The sequence below is a fragment of the Mobula birostris genome, chromosome X (genome assembly GCF_030028105.1).
Source record: "Mobula birostris isolate sMobBir1 chromosome X, sMobBir1.hap1, whole genome shotgun sequence".
Classification (NCBI taxonomy): Eukaryota; Metazoa; Chordata; class Chondrichthyes; order Myliobatiformes; family Myliobatidae; genus Mobula; species Mobula birostris.
Genome location: NC_092402.1, coordinates 36,528,289 through 36,555,810, shown reverse-complemented (window position 1 = coordinate 36,555,810; position 27,522 = coordinate 36,528,289). Strand labels below are relative to the sequence as shown.

At 41.6% G+C, this 27,522-nt stretch overlaps 1 protein-coding gene across 7 annotated transcripts in view; it reads right to left on the bottom strand.

Annotated features, from left to right (window-relative positions):
- LOC140191900 (acyl-CoA-binding domain-containing protein 4-like) overlaps positions 1 to 27,522 on the bottom strand; it is a 107,632-nt gene that overhangs the window by 31,867 nt on the left and 48,243 nt on the right. For 6 of the 7 annotated variants that reach the window (XR_011883955.1, XM_072249743.1, XM_072249744.1 and 3 more), the window contains 2 exons: positions 20,739 to 21,015; positions 9,960 to 10,183 (listed from right to left, as the gene is read on the bottom strand). Coding sequence is in view for 6 of the 7 variants with exons in the window: in XM_072249743.1 (XP_072105844.1) it covers positions 9,960 to 10,183; positions 20,739 to 21,015 (501 nt within the window). In the remaining variant the exon portion in view is untranslated. The remainder of the gene's footprint in view (positions 1 to 9,959; positions 10,184 to 20,738; positions 21,016 to 27,522) is intronic. The other variant, XM_072249742.1, reaches the window with a different exon arrangement.

The following is a 27,522-nucleotide window of genomic DNA, read 5'->3' as shown; positions in this document are numbered from 1 at the left end:
TGAAGGAAGGGTTAGTAAGAGATTTGAAAGTAAGAGGGGGAGGGGGAGATCCAAAGATCCAAATTGATAGGAGAAGACAGGAGGGGGAGGGATGGAGCCAAGAGTTGGACAGGTGATTGGCAAAGGAGACATGAGAGGATCATGGGACAGGAGATCCGGGGAGAAAGACGGGGGTGGGGGGGGGAGAAACAGAGGATGGACAAGGGGTATAGTCAGAGGGACAGAGGGAGAAAAAGGAGAGTGAGAGAAAGAATGTGTGTATAAAAATAAATAACGGATGGGGTACGAGGGGGAGGTGGGGCACTAGCGGAAGTTAGAGAAGTCAGGACTAACTGAAGGAAGAGTTAGTATCAGGACTAACTGAAGGAAGAGTTAGTGTCAGGACTAACTGAAGGAAGAGTTAGCCAGAGAAAGCAGGATCTCCCAGTGGCCACACATTTTAATTCCATGTCCCATTCCCATTCTGACATGTCCATCCATGGCCTCCTCTGCTGTAAAGATGAAGCCACACCCAGGTTGGAGGAACAACATCTTATATTCCGTCTGGGTAGCCTCCAACCTGATGGCATGAACATCGACTTCTCTAACTTCCGCTAGTGCCCCACCTCTCCCTCGTACCCCATCCGTTATTTATTTTTATACACACATTCTTTCTCTCACTCTCCTTTTTCTCCCTCTGTCCCTCTGACTATACCCCTTGCCCATCCTCTGGGTTTCTGCCCCCCACCCTTTCCTTCTCCCTGGGCCTCCTATCCCATGATCCTCTCATATCCCCTTTGCCAATCACCTGTCCAGCTCTTGGCTCCATCCCTCCCCCTCCTGTCTTCTCCTATCATTTTGGATCTCCCCCTCCCCCTCCCACTTTCAAATCTCTTACTCACTCTTCCTTCAGTTAGTCCTGACGAAGGGTCTCGGCCTGAAACGTCGACTGTACCTCTTCCTAGAGATGCTGCCTGGCCTGCTGCGTTCACCAGCAACTTTGACGTGTATTGCTTGAATGCTCTTTATTGTAGAAATTTGCTAGAGCCTTTGGTGACATACTGAATCTGCTCAAACTCCCAATGAAGCAGAGCCACTGGTGTACTTGTATCTTTGTGATCCTTTGTGATCCTCCCCCTCCCCCTCTCACTTTCAAATCTCTTACTAACTCTTCCTTCAGTTAGTCCTGACGAAGGGTCTCGGCCTGAAACGTCGACTGAAACTCTTCCAATAGATGCTGCCTGGCCTGTTGCGTTTACCAGCAACTTTGATGTGTGAAACTTTACAACTCCTCCCTTGGAGGGCCAGACACCCTGAGCCAATAGGCTGGTCCTGGACGTATTTCATAATTTACTGGCATAATTTATATATTACTATTTAACTATTTATGGTTTTATTACTATTTATTATTTATGGTGTAACTGTAACGAAAACCAATTTCCCCCGGGATCAGTAAAGTATGACTATGACTATGATTACATCAACTTCTGTGTGGACTGCAATGTCTCCGATAAGAACTGTCCTTTGTTATTCAAATAACAAGCCATGGGTAACAAAGGACATTAAGGACATCCTGAATGCTAAAAAGAGGGCATTTCGAGATGGAAATAGGGAGGAGCTGAGAGCAATACAGAGGGACCTCAAAGCCAGGATCAGGGAGGCTAAAGACAGGTACAGGAGGAAGCTTGAGTGGAAACTCCAGCAGAACAACATGAGAGAGGTCTGGAGTGGGATGAGGACCATCACTGGGTTCCGGCAAACTAGCAACAGAGGAGCTGAAGGCAGTGTGGACAGGGCCAACGAACTTAACCTGTTCTTTAACAGATTTGACATCGTGGTCCCTGCCCATCCCCTACATGAGTCATCTGTTGTCGGCCCCCAACCAACACATATTCCACTCTCCCCTCTTACCCCTCCTCACAGTCCCCCACCCTGCTCTCATGACTATACCCCTTCCCCACACGAAACCACCACGGTGGGCTTCACAGCTGAACAGGTGAGAAGACAGCTGAAAGGTCTCAACCCAAGCAAGGCTGCAGGACTGGATGGTGTCAGTACCAGGGTGCTCAAAGCCTGTGCCCCTCAGCTATGTTGAATACTTCGCCATGTCTTCAACCTGAGCCTGAGGCTCCGGAGGGTTCCTGTGCTGTGGAAGACGTCCTGCCTCGTCCCTGTGCCGAAGACGCCGCGCCCCAGCGGACTCAATGACTACAGACCGGTGGCATTGACCTCCCACATCATGAAGACCCTGGAGAGACTTGTTCTGGAGCGGCTCCGGCCTATGGTCAGGCCACACTTAGATCCCCTCCAGTTCACCTACCAGCCCCGACTAGGAGTTGAGGATGCCATCGTCTACCTGCTGAACCATGTCTACGCCCACCTGGACAAGCCAGCGAGCACTGTGAGGGTCATGTTTTAACTTCTCCAGTGCGTTCAACACTATCCGCCCTGCTCTGCTGGGGGACAGGCTGACAGCGATGCAGGTGGATGCTTTCCTGGTATCATGGATTCTTGATTACCTGACTGGCAGACCACAGTACATGTGCTTGCAACACTGTGTGTCTGACAGAGTGATCAGCAGCACTGGGGCTCCCTTTCTCTTCACCATTTACACCTCGGACTTCAACTACTGCACAGAGTATTGTCACCTTCAGAAGTTTTCTGATGACTCTGCCATAGTTGGATGCATCAGCAAGGAGATGAGGCTGAGTACAGGGCTACGGTAGGAAACTTTGTCACATGGTGTGAGCAGAATTATCTGCAGCTTAATGTGAAAAAGACTAAGGAGCTGGTGGTAGACCTGAGGAGGGCTAAGGTACTGATGACCCCTGTTTCCATCCAGGGGTCAGTGTGGACATGGTGGAGGATTACAAATACCTGGGGATACGAATTGACAATAAACTGGACTGGTCAAAGAACACTGAGGCTGTCTACAAGAAGGGTCAGAGCCGTCTCTATTTCCTGAGGAGACTGAGGATATAGAAGACTCTATTTCCTAAAGGACTGAGGTCCTTTAACATCTGCCGGACGATGCTGAGGATGTTCTACGAGTCTGTGGTGGCCAGTGCGATCATGTTTGCTGTTGTGTGCTGGCGCAGCAGGCTGAGGGTAGCAGACACCAACAGAATCAACACACTCATTCGTGAGGCCAGTGATGTTGTGGGGATGGAACTGGACTCTCTGACGGTGGTGTCTGAAAAGAGAATGCTGTCTAAGTTGCATGCCATCTTGGACAATGTCTCCCGTCCACTACATAATGTACTGGTTGGGCACAGGAGTACATTCAGCCAGAGACTCATTCCACCGAGATGCAACACAGAGTGTCATAGGAAGTCATTCCTGCCTGTGGCCATCAAACTTTACAACTCCTCCCTTGGAGGGTCAGACACCCTGAGCCAATAGGCTGGTCCTGGACTTATTTCCTGGCATAATTTACATATTACTATTTAACTATTTATGATTTTATTACTATTTAATTATTTATGGTGCAACTGTAACGAAAACCAATTTCCCCCGGGATCAATAAAGTACGACTATGACTATGACTAAGACTAAGAGCAAAAGCATAGCAAGGGACAAAATTGGTCCTCTGCAAGATCAGAGTGGTAATCTACAGTGTGCGTGGAGCCAAAAGAGATAGGGAGGTCTTAAATTGATTTTTTTTTTTTTTTTTTGCATCTGTATTTACTTGAGAGACAGAGAGAGTCCTTCACAGAGATGTGAGGAAATGCAGCAGTGTGATAATAGACTCTATATAGATTACGAAGGAGGAATGTTTGCTGTTTTGAGGCAAGTGAGGGTGGATAAATCCCCAGGGTCTGACAAGGTGTTCCCATTGGCCCTGGTGGAGGCAAGTGCAGAAGTTGCAGGGGCCATAGCAGAGATGCTAAAACATCCTTAGCCACAGGTGAGGTGCTGGAGGATTGGACGGTAGCTAATGTTGTTCTGTTGTTCAAGAAAGGTTCAAGGAATAAGCTAGGAAATTATAGGCTGGGGAGTCTGACATCAGTAATGGGAAAGTTATTGTAAGGTATTCTAAGGGACCAGATAAATGAGTATTTGGATAGACAGGGACTGCTTAGGGATAGTCAACATGGTTTTGTGCGTGCTAAGTTATGTCTAACCAATCTTGTAGAGTTTTTCGAGGAAGTTACCAGGAAAGTTCTTGAAGGCAAGACAGTGGATGTTGTCTACGTGGACTTTAGTAAGGCATTTGACAAGGTCCCACATGTGAGGCTGGTTGAGCAAGTTCAGTCGCTTAGCATTCAAGATGTGTAAGTGAATTAGATTAAATGTTGGTTTCGTAATAGAACCCAGAGAGTGATTGTAGATGGTTGCCTCTCTGACTGGAGGCCTGTGACTAGTGGTATGCCACAGGGATCAGTGCTAAGTCCACTGTTGTTTGTCATCTATAACAATGATCTGGATGATAATGTGGTAAACTGGATCAGCAAATTTGTGGATAACACCAAGATTGGGGGTGTAGTAGATAGTGAGATCAACAATCAAAGCTTGCAGTGGGATCTGAACCAGCTGGAAAAATGGGCTGCAATGTGTCAGATGGAGATTAATGCAGACAAGTGTGAGGTGTTGCAATTGGGAGAACCAGCCAGGGTAGGTCTTACATGGTTAGTGGTAGGGCACTGAGGAGTGTGATAGAGCAGAGGGATCTGGGAATACAGATACATAATTCCTTGAAAGTGGCTCCACAGGTAGCTAGGGTTGAAAAGAAAGCTTTTGGCACATTGGCCTTCTTAAATCAATGTATTGAGTACAGGAGTTGGCATGTTATGTTGAAATTGTATAAGACGTTGGTGAGGCCTAATTTGGAGTATTGTATGCAGTTTTGGTCATCTACCTACAGGAAAGATGTAAATAAGATTGAAAGAGTATAGGGAAAATTTACAATGATATTGCCGGGACTTGAGGACCAGAGTTATAAGGAGAGATTGAGTAAGTTAGGACTTTATTCCTGAGAATGCAGAAGAATTCGGGAGAATTGATAGAGGTATAAAAAATAATCAGGGATATAGAGGGTATAGATAAGGTAAATGCAAGCAGGCTTTTTCCACTGAGGTTGGGTGAGACTACAACTAGAGGGCATGAGTTAAGGGTGAAAGGTGAAATGTTTAAGGGGAACATGAAGAGGAACTCAGAGGGTGGTGAGAGTGGGGAACTAGCTGCCAGAGCAAGTGGTGGATGCCAGGTCAATTTCAATATTTAAGAGAAATTTGGATAGGTACATGGATGGGAGGGGTATGGAGGGCTATGGTCCGGGTGCAGGTCGATGGGACTAGGCAGATTAAATGGTTTGGTACAGACTAGATGGGCCAAAGGACCTGTTTCCGTGCTGTATTGTTCTATAACTCTATCTGATCAAAATACAAGGATAACTATTGTAAGGGAATCCAATGGGTTAACAGTTGGGTATTGGCCATCAAGTACAACTGCTGCACTTTGCCTTGTGTTATACAGCAGTGGTCCGCAACCACTGGGCCACAAAGATGTGCTACCAGGCTGCGAAGAAACGATACGATTTGGCAATATGAAATGATATGAGTCAGCTACACCTTTCCTCATTCCCTGTCACGCACTGTTGAACTTGAACACCCGCCCCCCACCCTGTCGGCCGGTCCACAAGAATATTGTCAATATTAAGCCGGTCCACGGTGCAAAAAAGGTTGGGGACCCCTGTTATAAAGGACTCCACTAAATCTCACTCTTGGAGTTGGGGCTGTGGCCTTGTGGATGTTCTGTGGCTCGGTACAGAAAATGGAGAAGCTAATATCTGGTAAAATGACGACATATTTATCCTGTATCATGTCTGTAGGGTCAGTAGCACAATGAGGACAAGAAATTTTGTTACATAGTGCAATATGCAAATGGCTTTTATTGGGCACATTGAGGGACTCATTCTGGATCAGCTGTGGGAATGACATGTAGATCAGTCACCTCAGGTGGCAATGGGATCCTCCTGCACAAAATCCTTGTGCTTAAGAGCCCAAGAGTAATGTGTGTGTTTGCATGCTGAAGCAACAGTTGACAGGACAGGCAACTGTAATTGGTGGGTGGTTAAAGGGGAGGGCAATCTTACCTGTTCTGGTGGATTGGCGATGTAACCAAAGCCAAAGCTCCTTTAAGTGGTTAATTCTTACTTGTCCCCATCTTGCTGCCAAAGTCAATTTCCCAATCACATCCCTACCCAGCTTCTGAATGCCCCTTTGTTTAAATTAGACCACTTCAGTCAGTTCAAGCAAGTCTTACTTCCACACTTCAACCCACCATGTCCTGCTCCCACCCCGATCTTCTCAGTACCCATGCTCCCCATCCACAAAAAGATCCCAAAGCCACAAAAAAAAAAGCCCAGCCCTGCTAGTGGCAGAAAGGGCAAAGTGCACATACCCTGTCCTACCATGTATAACAGCTTCAGCCTACTGTGCAATTAATGTTGTGGCCATCAAGCCTCACACAAAACTGGTGGACAATTGCTCCATCACCAGGTTCAGCCTCTGTACAAAATACTGTATATCCCAAATGCTTCTCCCCTTCATTAACACCAATTAAGTAAGTATCCAGTTATGCCTGTTCACAACATGTTCCATCCACTCAATCATTTCCCTAGGGCATTACTGCCGTGTTTCACAAAAACAACATACCTCTTGCCTTTTCATGGATAAACTGCTACTTCCCTGCCATTGGAGGCCCTGTGTGTAAACCAATAATTGCTAGATGCTTTGAAAATCCATAAGCCTATTTTCTTTTGAAGCTTAACATCCTGAAAGAACAGTTTTGTGACGCAGTGCCAGAAAGAAACCATTGGTCTACAAACTGACTAAGGATACATGAAAAGACTAAGGGCCAAGTGTTGAGAGATGTGTTGTGAGATGTGATTAGTATAGACAGGTACAAGAAGGCTAGCATGGGAAAGCTGGACCAAAGATAATCTTCTTCTGTACTGTAACAGTGACAATTTTTTTCAGCACTTGGGCATGCGCAAGGAACATCATGTTGGATATTACATACAGGCAACTGGACTGTACTGACACGTGGACGTGAGGAAACCTGATCTAAGGCATATATAATAAGGTGTGATTTAACTGGCCCACCCTATGGTTTGAGGAGGAGCTGCTATTAGCCAGCTAAAATGTGAGCAGATAATAGAACCCTAAGACCATAAGTCATTTGAACAGAATTAGGCCACTCAGCTTATCAAGTTTGCTCTAACATTCCATCATGGCTAATTTATTATCCCTCTCAACCCCATTCTCCTGCCTTCTCCCTATAACCTTTGACGCTCTTACTGATCAAGAGCTTATCAATTTCTGCTTTAAATATACCCAATGGCTTGGCCTCCACAGCTGTCTGCGGCAATGAATTCCACAGATTCACCAGCCTCTGATTAAAGAAATTCTTCCTCATCTCTGTTTTGAAGGGACGTCTTCTATCCTGAGGCTGTGCCCTCTGGTCCTAGACTCCCCCACTATAGAAACATCCTCTCCATGTCCACTGTATCTAGACATTTGAATATTCGATAGGTTTCAATGAGATCTCCTCTCATTCTTCTAAACTCCAGTGAGTACAGGCTTAGAGCCATCAACCGCGCCTCATGCTTAACCTTTTCATTTCTATTCAGTCTTCTGGTCTTGAGGAGGAGCTCCTACTAGCCAGATCAAAAGTGAGCTGATGATATCCTGTAGCCTGTAGTTAGCAGACAACTTAAATTGCACTCGCATTTCTTTAAGGGAGGGCGGGAAGAGATGCTGAAGCTTTGTGTAATTGCACCTCTGTTCTACAACTGCGGAGTAGTCCAGCCAAGTAACTGAGAGGATGACTCCTCACACATTCAATGGTGAACACACCTCTGTAGCAGAGATAAGAGTGAATCTTTTGAATTGTCATTAACACACAGCATGCTTTCCATATGTTAGTCAAACCTCTCATCCTGGAGCGGGTTCTAGTCACATAAAACATCGAACAGTACAGCACAGACCTCTGCTTCAAATTCCAGCATCTGTGTCTGTAGGTCAACACATACTATGCATACGGGTATATGGTTGGAATGGCAGAACTTTGAGTTTTGATGTGAAATGAGGCTATTCCAAAGGTAAAGAGTGTGGATTAGTGAGGAGAAAGCATTGCTGAAGAATAGGTTGGTGTCAGTAATCTTAGAAAGCTGAATTATAGAAATGTGACAATAGAGAGTTAACCATGAAAATGATTAGTCATATGGGCGTAATTGGGCAGTGTGGCCTCATTAGGCTGGAAGGACCTGTTTCCATGCTGTATCTTTAAAAAAAAATGCCAAGATTCATAAAACAAATATCTATTATCCACTTGTCACCACCTACACCCAGATTCTAATTATCTTTATATGTAACATTTTAATTTTCCGAGGCTGTAACAATATTGTTCCAGCTCCTAGGGTTTGTCAAAGGTGTGCTCTTATCTGAATCGAAGCAAAATTGGCCTCACTGAGAAGTTATAAAATCAGTTACAGATTAATTCAAAATTCAAAGTTTGCCACAGACTAGAGCTATTCTCAAGTTCGGATCTCTGAGCTGGCTTTCAATGTATAATTCGTAAATGTAACTTCATTCTCCTGGGAACAGGATGTAGTGGTGTAAGCTATGGGAAACTGTTCAGACACTGACTATGCCAGTAACAAAAAAAAAAGCAGCAGTTTTGGAATTTGTAACTTTAGTATAATAATGAAGAAAATTGGCCTGCAGCTAGCTAATATTGCACTTCATGAATGGAAAATGCTTGCATTAGGTTTACAGTCAATACATTTTTGTTTTAATTACTATAAAATGATTTGATTTAAATTGGTATATTTAGCACCTGTCAATGTTAAAAGGTGAGCAATTAATAAAAGTTGATTACTTAGATTTGAGAAAAATGTCCGGAATTTCCTTCAGTCTCTTCACATGGTGTGGGTCTGGATTGGCACACTGATGTCAGGACCATATTGAGCAAATTGTACAGTGTCAAGGTTGCTGCTATCAGTGCACCAGATTTTCATCAGGATCACAAATGTAGTGAGCATTTTTTGATTCCAGTAGATGAGAATTACTTTTATTTTCTACAGTTCTATAATAGACAAATACTAAAAGAATTATATACTATGTTAATAATTCAAGCAGAAATTCAATCTTTCCTTCATCGGTAAATGTGGAATACGACACAAGTCATACAGTGCACTGACATGATTACTGCACTTATAGTCTCCAGAAGATTGGGGTTGACTCAGGTTACACACTAAGGCATTGTTTACTAAAAATGCAAGAGTGCACTTATTCCCAGTTCTTATTCATCATTGTCATCGATTGACAATTGTCAGAAGGCCTGTGAGTCTCCCTTAATCGCCTTGTTCCTTACTGGTAATACTCCTTGTGTCATTGTCAATGATAAGTGACTTGGAGTTGTGCTTCAGATTGCTTATATTGATTTTGTTGTGTGCTCACAGGCTTTAGAGGCTGTAGTGCCATTAGAGAATGGCTCATCTGCCTTTTGATGGCATTTCCTTCACCAAGGGCCATGCTCCCCTCCTCTGTGCTCACTTGAACAATGCTACTGGCATTGCCTGAGGGTAGCTGGCATTTTCTAATTGTTACCATGTCTGTCACCACCAACTATCTCCAGGAAAAGCCAGCTACAATCAAAATGGTTTCAGGTTTTAACTCTAGTGCATAATCTTTACACTGTTAGATTTTCTACATTTGTGAGGTTGTGAAAGGTTGTTTTTAAATTATCTATCATAGCAATAGGAAAGCGTGTGCATAAAACACAAGGTCTTCTTCTGAACTTTTTTTTATTTTAAATTGATCCAGTGGATTTTTGAGTTCTGTCTTTTCCTCCTATAGAATTCCTCCAGTTTTTAAATGCTAAAGATAAACATTACAGAAACCAGCAAAAATTAGATTATAAATAGGCAATAAAACATCCTCATTTAGGAAGTGCCACCAAGGTTATTTGCTAACCTGAGATGTTGTCAGTTCCTCCAACTGTCCAAGTCGCTGTAAGACATTCTGCATATCTTCCTGTAGGTGTAGAAGTATCGTTCCAATCTTGTCATTGAGGTTGATTCTGCCCTTTTCTCCATGCATCCTCCTTTTGTTGACCTCTATATTGTTGACAAGGCCATTTCTTAGCCTCTGTGAGCACCTGCCTTCAACTTGCTGCAAGCCTATTGAAACAAGAAATGCTTTTAAATATAATTAATATGGCAGATATCAAAATTAGGATGAAACAAAGACAACTCAGGTCATACATTAACAAGCTTCAAATGAGTTTATGGAATTTACATCCTCAGTGTGGGGAGCTATGCATGACCTCGTACTGCAGACAGACACATTCCAAGGTGCAGGGCTATTTGCTGAGGGGTGAAGCTAGTGCAAAAGTTCAGTGGGGTGAGATTACAGTTTCAGGCTCTCTGACCATTGCATAGTGAGAAACTTCTCAATTGTATCACTGATGGAACGCATGTGAAACAAAAATTGTAGATGTGCTGATAAAATGTAAATCTTGTACATGAATGAAATGACATGACCTATTCAATATGCACTCAGTGGCCACTTTATTAGGTACACCTGTACACCTGCTTGTTAATGCAAATATCCAATCAGCCAATCATGTGGCAGCAACTCAATGCAAAAAAGCATGCAGGCATGTTCAGACAAGTTGTTGTTCAGACCAAACATGAGAATGGGAGAGAAATGTGATCTGTCACTTTGACTGTGGGATGATTGTTGGTGCCAGGCAGGGAGGGTTGAGTATCTCAGAAATTGCTGATCTCCTAGGATTTTTATGTACGACAGTCTCCTGAGTCTACAGAGAATGATGCAAAAAAATAACAAAAATAAAAAAAAATCCAGCGTCAGTTCTGTAAGCAAAAACGTCTTGTTAATGAGAGACATCAGACGAAAATGGCCAGATTGGTTCAAGTTGACGGGAAGGTGACAGTAACTCAAATAACTATGCATTACAACAGTGGTGTGCAGAAGAACATCTCTGAACACACACCATGTTGAGCCTTGAAGTGGACGGGCCACAGCAGCAGAAGACCGTGAACATACACTCAGTGGCCACTTTATTAGGTACAGGTAGTATGTAATAAAGTGGCTACTGAGTATATTTCATTCCTATGTCACCACTCATAGTATATTTGCAAATCTTGTGAACAACATACATTTTGGAAAAAAAAATCAGATCAGAAATTGGGCACCCCAAGGAGGAGAATCAATCTCTCACTTACAACTCCCTCTGTACTTCTGTGCTGCTACAATTCTATATCTTTGGTTGAGGGGTTCTCTGTTGTTCTGGACACACAGATGATCAACTCAACCAGACTCCTATGAAAAATTTTATCCAAGACATCAACCCAAAAAAACTCATATCAACATTTGTTGCTTCTTCCAATCCCAGCATACTATAATAACTCTCCATTAAATATATTCTAAAAAATCTGAATTTACATCACATTTATTGTATCATCAAAAAAAAAAAAGGTCTTCTCAAGAATTCTTCTGAGCATCTGATGTCAGCTTTTAACAGGTCTGCTGTAACAGTGAAGCATCTGGCAAAGCAGACAGCAGTACCCCATGTAGCCTGGATAGAAAGTCAAGATAAATGCATGGAGAATCACTTACTGTCAATTCCAAAGCAGAACAAGTAAAAGGAGCGCCAGTCCATTATATCAATTACTGATTAAGTATAATAGGTTACATTATAAAACAGATTAAAAGTACAAAAAGCAACACTGAGCTACTATTCTATCAATGGCTGGTATGGGAGTAAATTCCATATTTCCACATCACTCTATGTTAGAAACTACTTCCTAATTTCCTTCCTAAATGTTCTGGCACTAATTTTAAATTTGATCCAACACACATCAAAGTTGCTGGTGAACGCAGCAGGCCAGGCAGCATCTCTAGGAAGAGGTACAGTCGACGTTTCAGGCCGAGACCCTTCGTCAAGACTAACTGAAAGAAGAGCTAGTAAGAGATTTGAAAGTGGGAGGGGGAGGGAGCATCTGCAGATTTCCTCGTGTTTGCGTTTTTAAATTTGATCCTCTTGTTTTGGATTCCTTTGAGTCATTTTATCATAGAGTAATAAAATCTTACAGCACAGAACAGGCCCATCAAACCACCAAGTCCATACTAACCATTAAACACCCATTCTCACTAATCCGACATCAATTCCAGTTCATTCTCTCCATGTTTTCACCAATTCCTGCCAAATTCTGCCACTCAACTACATACTAGGACAATTTATAATTAACCCACAGATCTATGGGATGCAGGAGCAACATCAAGACTGCCCAGAAGAAAGCCATGTGGTCACAGGGAGAATGTGTAAATTTCACACAGACAGCACCAGCAAATTTGGGTCAACAAATGTCTTCGCACTTGCAAAGTCATGTTTTTCCCACTATATAGAAAGCGGTCCAATTATTCTCTCCTGGGGTATTGTGGCGAGCCTTTGCTATACCTTCTGTTTGCTGCAAATATCCTTCCGAGAAACACCAACACATACATTCTGCTCGAAGTTCTTTTTAGCAAAGGCATTCATTCTTCACTTTTGACCCAGTTCGAGATCACATTCCAAGAGCTTTTTTGAAATCTGTGCTCTATGCTTCCCGTTCCGTGAAAATATTCTCATTTATAAAGGAAGCTGTTTCCTACAGTTTCCACAGGGCTTGAAACACCGGGTGGAAAGGCTTAAAGAGAGGTGCACTTTTTAATCTGTGCATCTTCACTATAATGTTTCTCTTGTCCACTGATTTATAACAGGAAACTGGCCCGAGGGTCCTGGATGCCTTCATGGAGCCTCACCTAAGAGACCATTTTTCATTTTCAAGCATTGGTAAAAGAGCCTAGAATTTCCTCCCAAAGAATTTTTGGCAGAGTATTCCATTAAGACACCAGTTCACAGGTCTTTGCTCCCAAATCCCATAGCCAGATATTTTTCCATACAGAAAGTGGATTCTGAAACTATTCCTCAGAACATACTTCACTGGAACAAACATCTCATCTTAGCAGATGGATGATTACATAGCCTGAAAAGGACGTACATTTTCACAAATTCAACCCTGCTGTTAGACAATTTTAAACACTTCTATTTCACGTGGAGATACAGCAGGGTACAGGCCCTTCTGGCCCAATAAGTCCGCACTGTCTAATTACACCCATGTGACCCATTAACCTAAAGTCCTGTGCATCTTTGGAATGTGGGAGGAAACCAGAGCACCCAGAGGAAACCCACACGGCCATGGTGCTGTCATTTTGTACAGCAGGTTCTGATTTTGTGCAAATTATATCATCCCACTAACACTTCTGATCACAGTAATTTAAGTTATGACTCTCTTGATAATATTCTTGCTGTTGAATCAAAAGAATAGGTTTCAAGTCTCACTCCAGAAAAACTCAAAACTTAAATCTACATGAGTGCAGTATTGAGTAGAGTTTGCCATCTGAGAGGATGTATATTTTGTTAAAATATTGAAATCAGATAATGCTTTGTTGGCTTGGCTCAGTATGTTATCCAGGTCAGTGTGATCTAGTGTCAATATGTGGTTACAGAGCTGGACAGATCCCCAACCAAGAAACAAGTTGAGGGATTTGACCCAGAAGGGAATGGTGATTTGAAGTTATCTTTGCTGCAGATACCAAGGATAACTAGACAAGGGAATGAACGAGGCAAGCTTGCCCGTGCTTGGAGCATGCATAGTGGCCACTGGTTTCAGGTTTGCATTGGTGTATTCAGTGATTGAGACACATTGTGACATCCACCTGTGGGGGGTGGTGTGGACATGGGACTTTGCCCAGGCTTAAGTGCCTGTTTGGCTGTGAATATTGCCTGACTCAGTGTTTGTGTCTGGGTGCTTTATTCTGCAAATAACTCTGTCTCAGGAGGTCAGGAGGGGTTAGAAAAAAGGATTAGTATTTTGACTTGGATTGGGTTTTAATTTCAAGCTCAAATAGGCACTCAAATGACAGCAAGGCTTTTCAAGTTCTGACACTAAACCTCCTCTGTACTCTCAGGCAACTATAAAATTTCTCAGGGCATCATTTCAAAAGGATGTAGAGAGGTTAACCCTGGTATCCTGGCCAATATTTATTCTCCACAAGGTTGCTAAAATAAATCACCCTGCTGTTTGTGGGCTGTTCTACAGCAAGGGTGCCCACCCTGGGGTCCATGGACTCCTCAGTTAATGGCAAAGCTCCATGGCATAAAAGTGGTTGGGAACCCCTGCTCTACAAAAAAAAAACAGCTGTCACTTTTCCAAAATGGCAACATTTAAATTCATTGACATAAAGTGATTTGAGACATTTAGAAAGGGATGAAAAAGGCACCATGGAAATACAAGCTTGTCCATTTAGTATCCCATTCCCTGTAGAAGATCAGAAATGTAATAAAGGGACGTCCCTTTAAAACAGATGAGGAGGAAGGTCTTCAACAAGAGGGTGGTGAGTCTGTAGGAGTTATTGCCATAGAGGGCTGTGGAGGCCAAGTTATTAAGTGTATTTAAGGCAGAGATTAAAAGGATCCTGAATGGGGTTGAAAAAAAATTGAATGGCAGATCAGAATCAATGGGCCAAACAGTCTGATCCTGCTTCTACATCTTGTGATTTTATAAGTGAGGCAGAGTGAAGTCGCACTTCAAGTTCCAGCTGGCACCTCATTGCTGCTCTCCAAATTTTCTAGGAAAGGTTATTGGACAACTAACAGGCACAAGGACTTGACTGAGCCTTTTCTCCCTTTGACAGACGTTCAGGACTAACAGTACAGCCTCTAGGGCCCTTCCTAATCGAATTCAACTAGCTCTGCTCAAATCTGGGTGTCTTTGTGCTCTAGGGAACTTTCTCCCCCTCTTGCTCGCTACTCCTGGAGGAGGGTCCCTGCATTCGAATGGTTTCTCTCTCCCATGATGCTGTCGGAGGATGGCACCGGAGTCCTGGGTTTTATTCGATGCAGCTTGTGGATTGGACTCGGAGGTTCACGTTGTGATGTGTTTCAGGTCGTCCTTTTTTATGTTGCTATTTTGTGCGATTTTGATCGCTACAGCCCGCAGATAACAAATGACACAGCGCTGGATTGTGCCTGGACTCTTTTGATGACTTTGAGGGTTGATGTTTTATATTTTTGCTCATTTTTTTGCCATTTGCACGATTTGATTTTTGTTAAACATTGTGGGGTGGGTGAGTTTGGTGCCTTCCTTTGAACATGGTTTTTGTTTGTTTCATGGCTGCAGGTGGGAAGAATCATCTCAGGATTGTATACTGCATACATACTTTGACATTAAATGTATTTTGAATCTTTGAATCTGAAACATTAAATGTTTTATTTTCCAAAGGTATTGCCTGACCTGCTGGGCATTTCCAGCATTTTCAGTTTCTATTTTAGATTCCCAGTATATTCACTTTCATTTATATTTAGCCAAGGATTTATTTGGAATCTTGTAGAACAACTTTTCTTCAATGGAAACTTTTAAACATAAACAGCAGCATTTGCTATCAGTGGATTACAATGTAGCACCTTTTTCTCACCAAGGCACAACACTTTATTCACAATGTTGCTTAATGAAAGTACAAAGTTGTATTTCTAGAATTTTTTGTGTGTGGAATTGAGAAGCAAAGTTTCAGTGCTAAAATATTGCGCCCTTCTGGGACAGGAGGCCTGCTCTGGTGATTAGAAGCAGCTACATCAGCAAGGCTCAGTGAAGTGTTAGTTGAATGAAAACAAAGAGCTAAAGTAATTTCCCAAAATATAAACTGAACCAACATTCAAGTTTAAATGCCACAATCATCACAAAATCACACAAAGATTGATTATTTATTAGACAATATACCAGAGGAAATCAGATGATACAAAGCTTTAAAACCCCATTTGTACCATTCAAAGTGGGGAGTTTTCTCCATTTTAATTCTGAAGCGACTTGAGCTAAAATGGGAGCTGTCTTTCCCTCACCAAAATTATGCAGAGGCATGCCAATTTAAATTATGCCCTCTTTTTCTGGATTCCATTTCAGGAGAAATAGTTACATTCAACAACTTAAATAATTCATTAAGATCAATTGCTATCAACCCAAAAGAAGCTAGATATTCTCATAACTTAACCCATTATGTCTTGATATTATTTTGGCACTTTCAGTAATTCTTTTCTGAGGTCCATTACAGAACCAAACTCAGTTACCCAGTGCAGAACTGCCTCCCTTTAGACTACAGCCCTCAGAATGTGAGCCATTGACTATTTCTAACTGGATAGAATTGAAAAGCTGACAAAATACACAAAACCTACACATAAATTCTGTTGGAAGGATACAGGGGCGTTTGTTAAAGTGCAAAAGTATCTATTAGAATGATGTCATATTTGTGAAGTTTTTCCACCAGTAAAGGACTGAACAGGATGCAGTGCAGCTCTTTTTGTAATAAAGAAAAGAATGAAAGAGAGGCCCAACGAAGTTTTTAAAATGATTAAAAATTTGACAGGGTGGATCTGGGCGAGATGAGAACAAGGGGTGATAAACGTGTGATGGTCAGTATTAAATACAACAGGGAATTCAGAGCAACTTCCTTAGCTGGAAAATGGGTAGAATTTGGGAATTTTAACTGCAAATGCACAGAAGAAATGATACATACAGGAGGAAGGTAAATGAAGAATTCAGCATTTGGTAGGATTTGCCAAAGGGTGGAACCGTAAAAAGATGGGATGAGTTATATGTGCAACTGAAACCCTGCATGATCTGTTGAGATGTATGTTCTGTTTATGCACAAATAAATTTATTTTAAAGACTTTGAATCTTTGCTACAAAGCTCAGGGAACTGGCTCCACTAATGCACAATTCTCACCCAATAGCTAAAAAGAGAAAAGTGACAGCTACTGCAAAATAAATCAGCCATTTTTGATTGGTGGCAGCAATTTTATGCAGGTCTCATTCCTTCCTATCCTGCTTTAGTGATGACAGCAATGACCTCAAGAACTCAATCCTAAACTGAACTCGGATTTATCCCACACTAGCCCTGAATTCATCCTACTGCCTATCGGAGAACTTATCATAAATTCTCTTGTGGGCCCCATCTAACCAGCAATTGCAAATCAAAGTAGTGCCAGCAAATAGCAAAGTATTTCTATAGTGTATCATTAAACCTGACCTTTGATCTTACTGCAGTATCAATATAGTCATTCATGGATCTTTTATTCTAAATCTGGAAATATCTTTGAAAATGTTGGTTAATTCATTGATCTGCTGGATGTAGGTGAAAACTATTTTATAAACTTCTCTTGAATTCCATGCAAAGTGTCTTCAAAGTTCAAAGTAAAATTGATTATCAGAGTACATATATGTCACTACATACAACCCTGAGATTCTTTATCTGCGGGCATACTTAGCAAACCTATAGAACAGTAAATGTAAACAGGATCAATGGACAACTAACTGTGCAAATGCAGATATAAATAAATAGCAATAAATAACGAGCATGAAATAACGAGATAAAGTGTCCATAAAGTGACACCATCAGTTGTGGAAACGCCAGACGTAGAATGAGTGTAGTTATCCCTTTTTGTTCAAGAGCCTGATGGTTGAGGGTAGTAACTGTCTCTGAACCTGGTGGTGCGAGTCCTGAGGCTCCTGTACCTCTTACTTGATGGCAGCAACGAGAAAAGAGCATGGCCTGGGTGGTGAGGTTCTTTGATGATGGATGCTGCTTTTCTACGGCAACCTTTCATGGAGATTCCAGACAAAAGCATGCTACGGAAAGACTAATGACTGCACATTTTTTGATTTACCTTTTCTCTCTAACCTGAATAGAAACATAGAAAAACTACAGCACAATACCGGCCCTCGGCCCACAATGCTGTGCCGAACATGTATTTACTTCAGAAATTATTTATGCAATTTATTTACTTTATGTATTTACTTTATGCACTTATTTGGAGGAGGGAGGAGAAGATGGCGGTGTGACGCAGCGCGCGTGGCTGTTCCGAATGAATATTGTATGTGTAACTAGGGGGCCGTGCACAATCCGGATTTGATGGAGACAGCCGTGAGAAGCACGGAGGAACACCTGGAGTAACTTCTAAAATGCCTGCTTCACTGCCGCTGCTACTGTGCGATCGAGAATCTCCGGAGACGAAGGCCCCATATCCTCAGCTTTGCCTATTGCCGTGGCCAGGGTCGAAGCGCTCGGCAGAGATGGTGCTCGGTGTCGGAGAGCTGGTCAGAGGCTTGGAGTTTTCGGATGGACTCGGAGTCGGACTGTGGTCGGATGCTTCCAGGATGCTGCATTGGCAAGTTGGCGGCGCTGGAGGTTTACTGTCTGCGTGAGATGATGGGACTTTCGAGAAACTTTGAGACTTTTACCGTGCCATGGTCGGTTCTTATCAAATTATCGTATTGCTTTGCACTGTTGTAACTATATGTTATAATTATGTGGTTTTTGTTAGTTTTTAAGTCAGTTTGTCATGTGTTTCCATGATATCATTCTGGAAAAACATTATATCACAATAAAAGAGGACTGCATGTCCTCATAATCATAAATTAATATTGAATAAAATAATTGAAATACCACCACAATCGTGAAAATTCACTAGATTATTTTCTTCAGGTAAAATTCAGACTAAAAACATATCCTCAGATTTTACTAAACACCAAAAAGAATGTTTGTGAAGACAACAGTGATAGTATGGAACATTTTTTCCTTCTTACGTTACATCAAAGGTAAGGTTAGACATGGTTTAAGGCCATTAATACCAGAGTTCAACATGTGGGTGGAAATCTATAAAGGTCATCGTCTGGGGGCTAATTTTCACCCTGATGCTCCAGCAAGTTTATCTACACATCTGTTGCAGCCAGGAGTATAAGAGTTGCACTGCAGAAATAAGAGCTTACTTTAGTGCAAAAACATACACTCAGTCGCCAATTTATTCGGTACAGCACAGGAGGTACCTAGTAAAGTGGCCACTGAGTTCCTCCAGGCGGACAATCTACTGTGATACAGACAGTTGCTGCACGGACACAGTTGTTTATCGGATAAGATGTCAGACTGAATCTTGTCTGCCCTCTCCATCGTACAACTTTAAAGAAGGGTTTGGAAATCATCTCTGCTGACCTGATGAATGTTTATCTCTAAAAGAAGGTTATCTGATTATTACCGTATTTCTGTTTGCAGATCTTGTTGTGTACATAAGTTTGTGGAATTTGCTGGTAAAGTAAGAAGGAGTCAAAACACATGAATCACAAGTGGGTGCTCAAAGGACACATCACAAAAGGGAGGTCTTCTTGCAGTACGAAATGTCCAACATACAATTATCCCTATAAGCCAATGCTCTCTCTAAGGTGTTCGCGTGTGTGTGAGCACACATCTTTTGCTACTAGTGCACAAAGGAAGTCAAACTGCGTATAAAAGGTTGTCACCCTTGACTTCGTTGACACGTTAGGTATATTTCACGATCGTACACAATCACATTTCCTTTTCCAGTTTCTGATGCTGATGGTGTTGACAATATGGAATTTGTGATGACTTGTCTGCAGATTTTAAAACTGGCTTATTCACTGAAGAAATTATTCAGCATGTACATATTGTTGTCACTGGGGAAAAATTGCACAGTACAACATGTTGATGTACACTGGTAATTGCAAATTAGAGGGTACATTGCTATAAACAGCTTGGTGCAATGACTGACCACCCTCAACAAGGCACAAGCCAGGAGAAGATAAAAAAAACTCTACATTTGTCCATATGACTGCAGTTTCCACAATTATTACAGTAAGCATGACATCACCTCTATCAAGCTGAGGATTTATAAAGCATTGATCAAACTGCAAATGGAGTATTGTGAGCAGTTAAGCAAGGAGAGGGTCCAGAGGAGGTTCATGAGAATGATCCTGGGAATGAAAGGGTTAATATATGAGGTGTGTTTGAAGGCTCTGGGCCTGTACTTGCAGGAGTTTAGAAGAATGAAGAGGGATCTCATTGAAACCTAATGAACATTGAAAAGACTCGATAGAGTGGTTGTGGAGAGGATGTTTCCTATGGTGGGTGAGCCTAGCACCAGACAGCACAACCTCAGAATAGAGGGACATTCATTTAAAACAGAGATGAGGACAAATTTCTTTTGCTAGAGGGGTGGTGAATGTGTGGAATTCACTGCCATGGACAGAAGTGGAGGCCAAGTCATTGGGTATATTTAAAGAGGAGGTTGATCGGTTCTTGACTAGCCAGGGTGTCAAAGGTTACGGGGAGAAAGCAGGAGAATGGGGTCGAGAAGGATAATAAATCAGCCATGATGGAATGGCAGAGCAGACTCGATGGGCTGAATGGCCTAAGTCTGCTACTATGTTTTATGGTCCAAGATGCCTGCAGCAACTGACAAACCTATACTGGTGGTCTTCCAAATGCTTGTTTACATCTTGGGGAGGATCAGTGTGTCATCTGCCCTAGCCTTCTTCACTTTGTATACCTCCTTGCGTTCTCTTTGCCTCTCCTCCTCCAAACTCACCTGATTTACAACAAAAGTTGTATTTATACTTTGTTCTTTCTTTCAAATCATTGGCATAGTCTGAGTGCAACTCATGACCCAGCATTAATGCTCGCATTACCCTGCTAGTCACAGCCTCCCAAACCCAAAAAGCACCATTTATTCTTACCCTTTGTTTTCTGCCAATAACCAACTCTCCATCCCTGTATTATGCAAACAACAGTTGCTTTCTTTACAAGGATACTTGTTAAAACACATACAGTAACCACTGTACTTACCATTTTCCTTGATCAGCTCGTCATCAGGTCCCAAGGAGAGGTCCGCAAATGCTGTCTTTTTCTTCTCCTGAGTTCCCATAACTAATGCATGCTCCTCAGTGCTACTGGTACATATCGACTGGCAATGATGTAACTCTTCAGCTGCAAGCTGGTACCCAGCTGGTCTATAAGTGTCCAGTGAGCCGCTGTGGACCAGTGGAGTATGCACAATGTCTGGTGAGTGGGAAGAATCTTGAGAACATTTGGCAATCACTCCATTACTGTATTTCTCTGAAGTCTGGAAAACACAAACGGAGAAAAATTATCAGCAGACTAGCTCTTTTCTGAGATTACACAGGAACACCACAAAAATGTCTTTGAAGTTTTAGCTGTATTTTATTAGCTTCCTTGGAAAAAAGAATGAACTGTGTGAACAAACATTTGTACATTGTGACTGAATATGACTGACTTTGTTTGAGAATCCGAGCCAACAACACTCCCTTCAACTACAAGTACAAATGTTTCACCTGGTCTTTGACTATGAGGATAAGCTACTCTTGGACCACAGTGTCCTAGGTGTTTGGTTGGATGAAAAGAATGATTAAAAAAATCACCTTCTGAACTTTTCATTAAAGTGTCAAGTATTACACCAGATATTAAAATCTTACTTCCCTCAACCTATATCCCATTGGCCAATTCCTTCATCCATCCATCAAACAAACTAATCCAAAAGGTTGCTGTAATTCTTACCCCGAACACTAAGCACAGAAGTGAATTCCAAAGCTTCACATCTGAGAAGTTTATATTTGGGGTCTGATCTAAAGCACTTAAGTTCACTCTTGTATGAATGAACACTGGTCTAGGAAATCCCTTCCTCTTTACCTTACCCAAACCTTACAAAATATTATATTCTTCTATCATAATGCCACAAAATCAGAATAGCTTATAAACTGGGAAGAACTATTTAGATTATGAGGACACGCAGTCCCCTTTTATTGTCATTTAGTAATGCATGCATTAAGAAATGATACAATGTTTTTCCAGAAGGATATCATGGAAACACATGACAAACTGACTTAAAAACTAACAAAAACCACATAATTATAACATATAGTTACAACAGTGCAAAACAATACCGTAATTTGATAAGAACAGACCATGGCACGGTAAAAGTCTCAAAGTTTCTCGAAAGTCCCATCATCTCACGCAGACAGTAAACCTCCACCGCCACCAACTTGCCGATGCAGCATACTGGAAGCAACCGACCACAGTCTGACTCCGACCCTGAGCACCGAGCACCATCTCTGCTGAGCACTTCGACCCCAGCCCCGGCAACAGGCAATAGGCAAAGCCGAGAATTTGGGGCCTTTGTCTCCGGAGATTCTCGATCGTGCAGTAGCAGCAGCAGCAAAGCAGGCATTTCAGAAGTTTCAACAACAACTTGCATTTGTATTGTATCTTTAATATAGTGAAATACAAACCCCATTTCCAGAAAAGTTGGGATATTTTCCAAAATTCAATAAAAACAAAAATCTATGATATGTTAATTCACGTTGGAATTTAGAAGATTGAGGGGAGATCTAATTGAAACATATAAAATCCTAAAGGGATTGGACAGGCTAGATGCAGGAAGATTGTTCCCGATGTTGGGGAAGTCCAGAACGAGGGGTCACAGTTTGAGGATAAAGGGGAAGCCTTTTAGGACTGAGATGAGGATAAACTTCTTCACACAGAGAGTGGTGAATCTGTGGAATTCTCTGCCACAGGAAACAGTTGAGGCCAGTTCATTGGCTATATTTAAGAGGGAGTCAGATATGGCCCTTGTGGCTAAAGGGATCAGGGGTATGGAGGGAAGGCTGGTACAGGGTTCTGAGTTGGATGATCAGCCATGATCATACTGAATGGCGGTGCAGGCTTAAAGGGCCGAATGGCCCACTCCTGCACCTATTTTCTATGTTTCTATTATTGCAAATATCTAATTGCCAATCATGTGGCAGTAACTCAATGCATAAAATTATGTAGTCATGGTCAAGAGGTTCAGTTTGGAGGTAGGTGATTGGGGTTGGAGCAAAGGACTGAGCCTGCTGTTGGGAGTTTTCTCTCAGGCAAGAAGTGATTGAGAAGACGGAGGTGGTAATGGGTGATAGGGTATGGAGGAAGGCGAATGGCAGGCTTCTGGGAAACGGAAAAATAAGTGGTGAATCAATAACTGTAGTGGTTTATTGTCCAGCAATGAAGGCAGTAGACAGGATTTAATTAGACTAACGATTTGAAAAAGCATTAAGAGATATTGTGGGTGCAAAACATTTAAGAGATGGGGGTCACTTTTAGTATTTTGTAAAGATAGTAAGCAATATGAAAAAGCTTTGGTGTTAAAACCCGTGAGAGGGAAGCAAGTAACATTAAGGAATTATATTGAATGTCAGTGGCTTTGGGTAGTAATCTCTGAAGTACCTTTAAATGTATCCACAGACCAAGTTAAAAGTAATTCATTTGGGGACAAGTTGTGGACACTGATTGTTTAAAAGGGTTTCATGGTGGATTAAGAACAGATAGCTTCTTGGTGTTGATTAAATTTGACGGAAAAAAAAGTTGCCGGATAGAGTTAATCTGGGCTATATGAGTAACGTAGTTCGAGTCTATGTGCTGTCCCTTCCAAGATGTTTTCAGTGCCAGGCTTTTAGTCATGAGGCAGCCATGTGTAAGGGTAAAAAGTGATGTGATAGATGAGGTGGAGAACATGATTATGGAAATTGTGGAGAAGAGATTACACTAAAATGTAGCAACTGTGAAGGGGAACATAGCTCTGCTTATGTAAGGTGTCCTGTATAAAAGAAAGCTGTGGAAGTGCAGTGTATTTCAGTGGAAATGGGCACATCACATACAGACACTCTGCAGAAAGTACAGAAGACTGTGTCAATGGGACCTATTTCTATCCAGAATACAGACAGATTAAAGACAGTGTAAAGTGCATGACTGTATAACAAAGGATTCTCTGAATGTTGATAAACTAAAGTTTGTCACTTTCATGGCAAATGTGGTAAATTGTACAGCACAAACTAGAAGTAGGAGAGAAAAAAATTAAAATTATATCAAAAGCTGCAGAAAAACATCTAGAGATAAAAGACTTAAGTCTTGAAGTTATTAATGATACCTTACATGGAAGAGTAAATAATGTTCAGACTTCAAAGGACAGTTGTTAATAGTTTTTCTGCTCTTACAATGGAATGCTAGAAGCCTGTTACCTAATGGACAAGAATTTAGGAAATTTATTGAATGTTCAAAGTAACTTCAAAGTTCAAAGTAAAATTTATTATCAGAGTACATGCATGTCACCACATACAACCCTGAGATTCTTTTTCTGTGGGAATACTTAGCAAATTTATAGAACATCAGTTGTAAAACTGTAAGTATCAGGAACTATAAACTGTACAAATGCAGATATAAATAGATAATGAGCATGAAATAACAATGTAGCAGAGTCCTTAAATGAGTGTAGCTATTCCTTTTTGTTCAAGAGCCTGATGGTTGAGGGGTAGTAACTGTTCCTGAATCTGGTAGCACAACTCCTGAGGCTCCTATACCTTCTACCCGATGGCAGAAGTGAGAAAAAGAGCATGGCCTGGGTGGTGAGGATCTTTCATGATGGATGCTGCTTTTCTACGGCAATGTTTCATGTAGATGTGCTCATTGGTTGGGAGGGTTTTACCCCTGACGTACTGGGCTGAATCCACTACCTTTTGTAGGATTTTCCACTCAAAAGCAATGGTGTTCTCATACCAGGCCACAATTCAGCCAGTCAGCACACTTTCCACCACACATCTATAGACGTTTGCCAAGATTTTCGATAACATGTCGAACCTCTGCGGACTCCTGAGGGAGTGGAGGTGTTGTCATGCTTTCTTCACAATCTTATTTATATGATGGGTTCAGGACAGGCCGTCTGAGATAGTAACACTCGGGAATTTAAAGCTACTGATCATCGATGATTACTGGCTCATGGACCTCTGCTTTCCCTCTCCTGAAGTCTACAATCATTTCCGTGGTCTTATTGACATTGAGTGAGAGGTTGCTGTTATTACACCACTCAGCCAAGTTTTCAATCGGGAGACAAGGTTGTGTGCGATGGTTCCTCCCTGTTCTGGTGGAGGAAGCCAGCGCAGAAGGCATTGAGTTCATCTGGAAGCAAAGCTCTGTCGAAGTTTTAAGACACAAGGTTATGTTCATACAAGACGCGATCGGAAATGGGCAATGGAGGAGAAGTGACTATCTTTGTCAAAAGTGAGTTATGGGAAATTGGAGAAAGGGAGGACGAGGACGAGGAGGAGAAGATAAACTCCGAGTGGAGTCATCAAGACGCTGTTATGATGGCATTTATAATCCTTGTGAACGGTTAATGCCTGATATACTGGAAAAGTGGGTGGAAATGGGAAAATAAGGTTATATGATCTAAGGATTTTTAATGCTCATGGTACTATGTGGGGTTATAATGACAGAAATGTGAATGGGATGGTGGTGGATGCCTTTCTGGAAGAAAAGCGGTTGGTGTGTGCGCGCATGACGGTAGAAATACAAGGATAAATCTATTTAAAAACACTGTTTCTGCTGTAGATCTAATACTGGTATGTGAGAATATAGCAAGTGGTGTAACTGGGAAGTGTATAGTGATACAACAGTGGGGAGTGATCATTTCCCCATTATCTGTACAATGGGGATAGAAGTGTATCAGAGGACAGGTTCTCATAACCCCAGACGGAATTTTAAAAAGGCAAATTGAGATGTATTTGATGATTTATGTGAAAGCAGATTTTCTGATCATTTTGTTTTGGAGGATATCGAGTTGAGTAATAACACCTTGAGCTCTGTACTCAACTCAATAGCTAAGGATTCAATTCCCAGACAGTTGGGAGATTATAAAAGCAAAGCAGTTCCCCAGTGGACGGATGAATTTAAGAGCTATGAAGGTGTGGAATAAAGCTTTTAGGAAAGTTAGGCAGTGTGACTCCTTTTCATTTTTCGTACAATATAAAAGAGCCCAAGCTATTTGGAGGTCGATATGTCTGTTCTGTTTTTGGTTTTTGCGCAGGGAGGAGGGATTTGGGGGTTAATGATAGTGCTGTCATTCTTTTCTTAGTTTCCTGGCTATCTGGAGAAGAAGAATTTCAGAGTTGTATACTTTGATAATAAATGAACCTTTGAACCTACAGTTAGAAAAGTAGTGAAAATGATAAAGAAAATGTATTTGAAAATGTACTGTGATAGTATTGGGAAAGAGATCCAGGTAGGGGAAGTTAAGGATATGATATGGAAAATGCAGGGAGTTTAAAAAAAAACTTGATGCATTACCAGTTTTGTATGCTGGGGCGAAAGTTGCAGTTACTGACTGATAAAGCAGAATTATTAGCAAAACCATATGCCAGTGTACATAGTTCAGCCGATTTAAATAAAGAAGAGAGCTCTAACAGAGAAACAGTTCTGGCAAGCAATCCTCAGATTGCTGAGAAAAAAAAAATCCAGTTCCAATTCCTGCTTGGATATTGAATTTACTTTGTCTGAACTTAAAGGGGCTATTAATGGTGATGGTCAGACATCACCTGGCAAAGATGGTACTTATTACGATATGTTTACATGGTTATCAGGTTCAAAACTTACAGGGTTTTGAAATTCTTTAATACAATACGGGTTGAAGGGCAACTTCCTCCTTGGAAATTAGTGGTTGTTATTCTGATATTGAAACCTGGTGAGGATCAATCAGATTCTTCCAGTTATGGACCTATTTTGCAAACATTACATGTATGTAAGATAATGGAATGAATGTTTATAGTAAAGCTTTCTTATCTTGTGGAAAGCAGTGGAAAATTAGCTGTATACCAATCTGGATTTTGTAAAGGAGAGTGACCATGGTCTTGGTGTCACAGGAAAACAGCATCCATCATCAGGGACCCCCACCACGCAGGTCCTGCTCTCTTCTCGTTGTTGCCATCAGGAAGGTGGTACAGGAGCCTCAGGATTCACACCAGGTTCACGAACAGTTACTACCCCTCAACCATCAGGCTCCTGAATCAGAGGCGATAACTTCACTCAACTTCATTTGCCCCATCACTGAACCATTCCCACAACCTATGGACTCATTTTCAAGGACTCTTCATCTCATGTTCTTGACATTTATTGCTTATTTATTATTTTTTTTCTTTCTTTTTGTATTTACAGTTTGGTGTCTTTCGCACACTGGTTGTCCACCCAGTTGGTACAGTCTTTCACTGATTTTATTATGGTTATTGGATTTATTGAGTATGCCTGCAAGAAAATGAATCTCAGGGTTGTATACGGTGACATATACAAGTGTGTACTTTGAACTTTGGAATATGGTTCCAGTGTACACCTTTCTGCCGCTCCTCATAGTTTTTTACTTTGGTAGATTTAAGCCTTCAAGGAAAGATCAAGCTGAAAACTGATTGTATAATCAGTGGCACAGGAAATTCAGCAATATGAAGGCTTCTTACCTATCTACACATATGGTTTAAATGATCCAGTGAAAGGTTGTTCAGGTGTTTCTGTTTCTGTTCCAAAATTTCAGGTGACTATTAAGAAAAGATTATTAGACCAAGTACAGTACCAGTATTCACACCTGAGATGGTTGCTATCATCTTAGCCTTGATTATGTACTTCTATGCTCTGATTCATTCTCAGTTTTGACATCTATTAAAGTAGAGATTTCAAATTGTTGGCCAGACATCCTTCTTGAGATCGGACAACATCTGTTGAGGTTGCAGGGTCTAGGCCTGTGTCTGCATTTCATATGGGT